This window comes from Asparagus officinalis, chromosome 5 (genome assembly GCF_001876935.1).
Source record: "Asparagus officinalis chromosome 5, Aspof.V1, whole genome shotgun sequence".
NCBI classification, from domain to species: domain Eukaryota; kingdom Viridiplantae; phylum Streptophyta; class Magnoliopsida; order Asparagales; family Asparagaceae; genus Asparagus; species Asparagus officinalis.
Window position 1 is genome coordinate 108,879,610 of NC_033798.1, and position 7,362 is coordinate 108,886,971.

Here is a 7,362-nt window from a genome sequence, read left to right on the forward strand (position 1 = left end):
GCCAAGGCCGAGCCACCCCTTGGGGTGGCCGAGCCACCTCAGGGTGGCTCGGCATGAGCCGAGCCACCTTGAGGTGGCCGGCCACCTTGAGCTGGCCACACGTGCACACGGGCACGGGCACAGTAACGAGAGCCTATAAATAGGCCAAGGGGTTCTTCATTTCAAAAGGTTGGAAATTTTGGAGAGAGGCGAAGCCCTGCTGGATTGGAGACTCGGAACTTAAAAAAGATTAAAACTTTGGGACTTCGGGGACTCACTCCTTCAGATCTGGTGCTCGGCGATCATCAACGTCAAATAAGGCAGGTGTTCGAGAGGATCAGATCTCAGATCTACGCAGGCATACTCCGGATCTAAGCTTGGTCTTAGATCCCGAGACTTGGACGATTGTTTCCTTGGTGAAACAATCCTCCCCGGCTATTATTTCCTTGGTGAAATAATATCCGTCGTACTGCGTAGATCCGACCGGATCTAGATCTCGCGGTGGTCCACGGCAAACAACCCCGGCGCAGGCAAAGAACCCACCAAGCGAGCGACCGCAAAACAGGAGCTCGCGATTCGTTCGACACAAAAGGAGAAAAGTTGTAATCTTTGTTTATTTTTATTTGATTTTCGTTGTAACCGGATCTTATAAAAAGACCGGATCTTTTGTAACTCAAAAAGTTGTAACTCAAGATGACAATGGAATCAATAACAAAGAAAGACACGAATTTTCCAGCGAACAACTTTGACTCTTCGATTCTCTGCCTCGTTCCTCGCTCCAACCTGCGTTCCCATGTACTATTTGACACCTCTATTCTCATGCTATTATAAGAATCATCTATCCTCAAGCTCCTATGAGGATCGCTAAGTTCCGAAGAGAAGATACACCCGTATCATGGATCCCCCCTTTAGGAACTTAAAGTCCCGTTCAAGTTAGAACTTCAGTTGAGGAAACTCGCGAGCTCCTCCTTCCTTGTTGAACCACTTAGCCTTGCTAGGAATTTGACCTTGACGTCCAATGAGAAACGACTCCATCATCCTCCGTCTCATCGTGGTCGTCTTTCGCTCCAAAATGCAATCTTCCTTCAGTGGCTCCTCTCTATCAAACCACAAGTCTTCAACATATGACAAGATCACCTTGTCATCACCTTCATCATCCAGCAATGGAAGCTCAAACAACTTCAAGTACTCGGCATTGATCTCCGAATACATGCCTAAGTAAGGTGGTAAATCGAGCTTGAAAACGTTGTCGCCAATCTGATCGAGAATCCGAAATGGACCATAACGTATCGGTTTCAACTATTTCCCTTCTCTCTTTAGCCTCTCCTTACTCAATTTCAGCCACACCATATCGCCCACGCCAAAGTTACAAGGAACCCGGTGTTGATCATGCTTCGTCTTGTACCTTGCTTGTGACTTCTTCAATTGTGCTTCAACCGAGGCATGAATATGCGCAATCTTCTCCAGAAATCACTGAGCATGTTGTCTTTCATTCCTCTCCTTGTCGTCCATCATAGCTTCACTCGAAAACACGAGATCAAACGGACTCAACGGTAAGAATCCATTACAAGTCTCAAACAGTGACTTTCCCGAAGATCCATGAATCGCCCGATTAAAAACAAACTACAAATATGGTAAGCTCTCATCCCAAGTCTTGGGACATCTGAAATTATACCCCCGCAACATATGCACCATAGTCCGGTTGACTACCTCCGTTTTTCCGTCTGTTTGTGGATGAAAGGCCGTGCTCTTCTTCAATTTAGTATCCATCAAACTCCACAAAGAATCCTAAAAATACCCAAGAAACCGGCTGTCCCGATCCGAAATAATCGAACTCGGCAACCCAAAATGCTTCCACACATGCTCGAAGAACAACTGTGCTTTACCCGCTCCCGTCACGATCTTCTTACAAGGAATCAAAATCATCATCTTACTGAACCGGTCCACCACAACGTACAAATAGTCATGCCCGTGCTTGGTAGTCGGCAACCCTCCTAGAACATCCATAGATATGCTCTCCCACTGCCTAGAAGGAATCGGTAGTGGTAGGTACAATCCCCTCTTCCTGTTAGAAGGCTTCGAAATACAACATAACTTACACCCTCCAACATACTTGGTCACATCATCAAGCATCCGTGGCCAAAACACATGTCGCCGTAGATTAAGAAGCGTCTTCTGAATTCCAAAATGCCCTTACACACGCGAGGTATGTTCTTCCCTAATCCATTGTAACCTATCACCCTCCTCCGGAATGCATAATGATGTCCCACGATACAAAAAGCCATCTTCTCCAAGTGCATACTCCCTCCTTTGACCAACATTCGCCTGCTCAAACACACTACCGAACGCCTGCTCAAACACACTACCAAAGTCTCTACTGGATGCGTACAGCTGTACATACTCCAAAGGAACCAAGGGCTGAATACGCGTCGCCACCAATAAAGCCCTTACCGGCGGACGAGATAACATATCGGCCAACTTGTTTGTCGCCCCCTTCTTGTACCTAATAATGATGTTGAAAGCCATAAAATAAGATATCCACTTCATCTGTCGCGCCTGCTGTAGCTTCGTCTGGGCATGTAAGAACTCCAACGGCTTGTGATCCGAGTGCACAACCACCTCCTTCCCCAATAAGTACACCCTCCAATGCTTAATCGCCTGATAAAGTGCATAGAACTCCTTGTCATAGGTCGGGTAGTTCGCAATAGCACCCGTAAACATCTCAGAATGGTATTCCACTGGCTTCCCATCCTGAATTAACACCGCGCTCATTGCATAACTAGACGCGTCAGTCTCCACCTCGAAAGTCCGCTGCAAATTCGGCAAAGCTAACACCGGTGCCTCTAAGATCTTCCTTTTTAGCAACTGAAAAGCCTCCTCATGCGTCTTTCTCCACTCAAACTGAACCTTAGACTTTGTGAGGCCATGTAACGGTACCGCATAAGTCGAAAAATATCGAATAAACTTGCGCAAATACTGGCAAGCCCCCATGAAGCTTCTCACCTCAGTTACTGTCTTCAGTGTCGGCCACTTCGTGATCACCGTCACCTTACCCGGATCTATCCTCCTCTAGCCCTTCCCCACGATGAAGCTGAGATACACCAACTCGTCCTTCCCAAACTCACACTTCTTCCCGTTGAGCTTCAGTTGTCCGTCCTACAACACTCTAAACACCTTCTCCACATGAACAAGATACTCCTCCCAAGTCCTGCTGTATACCAAAATATCGATCATCAAGGTACACAATCATAAAATCCTCTATGAAAGGTCGCAACAAATTATTCACGAGCCTCATAAAAGTCGCTGGAGCATTGCATAACCCAAACGACATCACTAACCACTCGAACATGCCCTGTTTGGTCTTGAACGCTGTCTTCCAAGTGTCTTCCTCCCGAATCCTTACCTGATGATAGCCAGACTTCAAATCTAACTTCGTGAAGAACCTCGCTCCCTCTAACTGGTCCATAAGATCATCGATCCGTGGTAGTGGGTAACGATTCTTGATCGTTATCTTGTTGAGCACCCGGTAATCCACACACATGTACCAGCCTCCATCCTTTTTGGGCACCAATAACATCGGCGACCCGCAAGGTGAACAACTCGGCACTATCACTCCCGTCTCTAAGAACTCCTGAACCTGTTTCTTGATCTCTTCGGACTCTTGTACTGAGATGCGGTATAGGCCTATGTTTGGCAAGGAACTCTCGCTGGTCAACATAATCTCATGCTCTACACCTCGCCATGGTGGTAGTCCCGTGATTTTTGAAAACAAGTCCGCATACTTAGCCTTCAAACTGTCAAGATCTCCCTCCTGAAGTTTGCTCAAGGTGGACAAGCATATCCTACTCAGCTGCTCTTTATAAGACCGTATGAACAACAAAACAAACTTCCTTCCCGTATTCACCAACCTCTTAGCCTGAGTCACCATCACTAACTCGTCTCCTACGGAAGAGATGCCAAACAAAAAATGAATTGCGCGCCATCCTTGGTGAATATATATTTTTGGGCCCGCCGATCATATACCGCGTGTCTATCCCACAAGTAAGGATTGCCTAAAATAACTTAGCAAACATGCAACGGAACCATGTCGCATGTGACCTCGTCAATATATGACTCATGGAGTGCAAATCTGAACGTACACTGGTTCACCACACTCAATCCCGCTTCCTTCTGAATCCTCCCTAATGGATAGGGCTTCGGATGCTTCACCGTCTTCAATCCCAGCTTCTGTACTAATGCTTCAGATATCAGATTCTTTTGACTCCCAGTATCTACAATGGCATCCACTAAGCTGGTCTTGACCTGCAACTTCAAAACAAAGAGCTGCTCCCTCGGGTCGTCGTCTTCTTTTGCGGCCCGTTTCCCCATCATAAGGTTAAGGCTGTTGTTGGGCTCTGTCATCCCGGGGACCCCCTTCGGACCCTGTGCTATCACGTATGCTTTCTTCTCCTCTTTCCTATTTAACCCTTTTGGCTTCAGATAAGGGTACTTCTCCCAGCAACGATCAGCCACGTGTCCTGCCTTCTTGCAGTGATTGTATGTCAATCCTTCCTTCCCCGAATCACCCTTCTTCTTCTCTTCCTTATGTTGAGAGCCACTAGACTTACCTTCCGACTGTTTGGAATCACCCTTCGTTTCATTGCCCTTCTTCTGTTTACCCTCAATGACAATTGCCTTCACGCTCGCCTCTGCAATCGTCTCGACCATGAATAGCTTTATCTCCTTCCAGATATAATCATTTAGACCCGCCATGTATCTCATAAAAATGGAGTATTCATCCGTTGCAATGTTTAGAACCATCGCCTGCTGTTGGAACTTCGTCGTATACTCTTGAACGGTCTGATTGAATCTTTGACGTAAGCCGTACCACTTGTACCAACGCTCTTCGAGGAACCCCACAGGATAGAATTGCTTCCTTAGTAGCTCCTTGAATTTGTTCCACGACACCACCTTCTTTTCCTATTTGCAATAGGACTTCCACCACGTCAACGCGTGCCCCGAAAGCTTCAACGTCGCGAACACGATCTTCTCCTTGGATGAATATCCGTAGAGAGTGAAGTACATCTCCATACGCTCAATCCAATCATCGAGCTTCTCCACATTGACACTCCCATCGTAAACAAGAATCTCTACTTTGAAATCAATCTTCAAGTTTTGGTAATAATTCTTACCCCTTGTATGTGAAGCAGACTTAACAACCTCGGCCTCTTCTTCCGAATCTGATTTTTCACGTTCTTCATCGGACTCAACAAGTTTCTTCTTACCCTTCGAAGAAGATTCCTCCTTTTTGTCCCCTCCATTGATGAGACCCACGAGCCGAGTAAGAGTAGTCCTGATCGTCTCTATCTGCTTCTCCATAGCGTCAAGTCTTGCTGAGTTATCTATTTCAGACATCTTCTCTCTCCTTATCTTCTGGACCTCTTCTAATAAAATAAGGACCTCGCCTAGCTTCTTGTATTGCGATCGAGTCAGGACCATACACAGGATGCCCCCTTCGTAGGATCTGATCGCTCTGATACCAACTTGATACGAGTTGTCGTGTGAGCACCTTTGATCGCGGAATTATCAAAGGTGGGTTGAGGAGAAAATAATAAGAACACAAGAATAACTCAGGTTTTGGACGAAGAAAAATACCTTCTCTAGATTATGAGTATGCACTTTACAATCTCTCACAATCTCACTCTAGAATTGAAGAACAAGCTCTCCAAATCTCAATTATAATCTAATCTCTCTTGATTAAACTCTATGATTGTTTTAAACCCTAAAACAATCCCTTATATAGGTGTACAAACGAGGGTGGCAAAGTGGTAAATAACCAAGCCCAACCCAAACAGGAAAACACGTAAATAGAGTTCTTAACGAATCTGAAAAACTCCGATGAGTCGACTCATGAACAGTTATGAGTCGACTCATGACCTCATATGAGTCGACTCGTAACTGATGAGTCGACTGATCAGAAACTTTTGCTAACAGGGCTTGATTTCTTGAGTCGACTCAAAACAGCATATGAGTCGACTCATGACTGATGAGTCGACTCATAAAATGATGAGTCGACTGGTCAGAGCCAAACTACGAACTAGGCTTGGTTTCGTGAGTCAACTCATGACAGGCGTTAGTCGACTCAACCTGATGAGTCGACTCATGTACATGTATGAATCGACTCACAGGCTGAAATCTGGATACTTTGACTCTTCGATTCTCTGCCTCGTTCCTCGCTCCAACCTACGTTCCCCTGTACTGTTTGATACCTCTATTCTCATACTATCATGAGAATTATCTATCATCAAGCTCCCATGAGGATCGCTAAGTTCCGAAGAGAAGATACACCCATATCAGCAGGAGAGGAGGTGTGGTTAATGGTGTGCCTGTAGTGCCCCTCTATGAGATATCATTATTTTGACTACAAATCTTGTGCAGTTGGCATTCATCAGAGTTGCAGGCTCTCAGTCTTTAGGGGCCTGTTTGTTTGGCTAAAAAAAGAAGGAAATCAAAGAATAGGAATCCTATTTAAAAAATTGTTTTATGGTTGTTTGGTTGGCTAAAAAAAGAAGGAAATCAAATAATATGAGATGAGATGAGATGAGTTTGTCACCATATTATTGGATGATTGAGTGAATTTTTAAGAAAACTTATTTTGAGGTTGTTTGGTTGGTTAAAAAAATAAGGAAATGAATTATAAGAAACATATTTCCTATAATAGGTTCTTCTCTTCTGTTTGGTTCATTCTTAAAAATAAGAGATGAGATGAGATGAGTTGTCATTATATTATTGGATGATGTGATGTTTGGTTCATTCTTAAAAATAAGAGATGAGATGAGATGAGTTGTCATTATATTATTGGATGATGTGACTCACACTTAAGGAAATATGAGATGAGATGAGTTGTCATTATATTATTGGATGATGTGACTCACACTTAAGGAAATCAATTTCCTTAGTTTTTTTGAGGAAATGAGAGGAAATGAAATGTTAATGAGATAAGATGAGTTGTCACCGTATTATTGGATGATATAGATGATTTTTAAAGATGAGATGAGATGAGTTGGATGATGTGACCCATTTCTTATGTTTGGTTTATTTTTAGGAGATGATATGAGATGAGTTAATGGATAAAAATAATATTTTATTGGATAAAGTGGATGAGTTGTTAGATAAAAATAATATTTTATTGGATGTTGTGGTGAGTTTTAGAGATGGAAATGGAAGAAATTGATGTTTTTGAGATTTCATTGACCCAATTTCCTATTCTTGGTTTTTAGGAAACCAACCAAACAGCCCCTAGGTCGACGGATTTCATTTCTGTGGTGTACGATTCATATAAAAGGTTGTTTGGTTCAAAACCCTCCTTACGAGAAAGCCCAAATTCCGGCGGGGGATCACTTT

General features: G+C 44.0%; 1 protein-coding gene across 1 annotated transcript in view; it reads right to left on the reverse strand.

The window, feature by feature from the left end:
* LOC109842334 overlaps nt 1–4,731 on the reverse strand; it is a 14,903-nt gene extending 10,172 nt beyond the window's left edge. The window contains exon 1 of the mRNA XM_020411225.1: nt 4,492–4,731. Within this exon, the coding sequence (XP_020266814.1) occupies nt 4,492–4,731 (240 nt within the window). The remainder of the gene's footprint in view (nt 1–4,491) is intronic.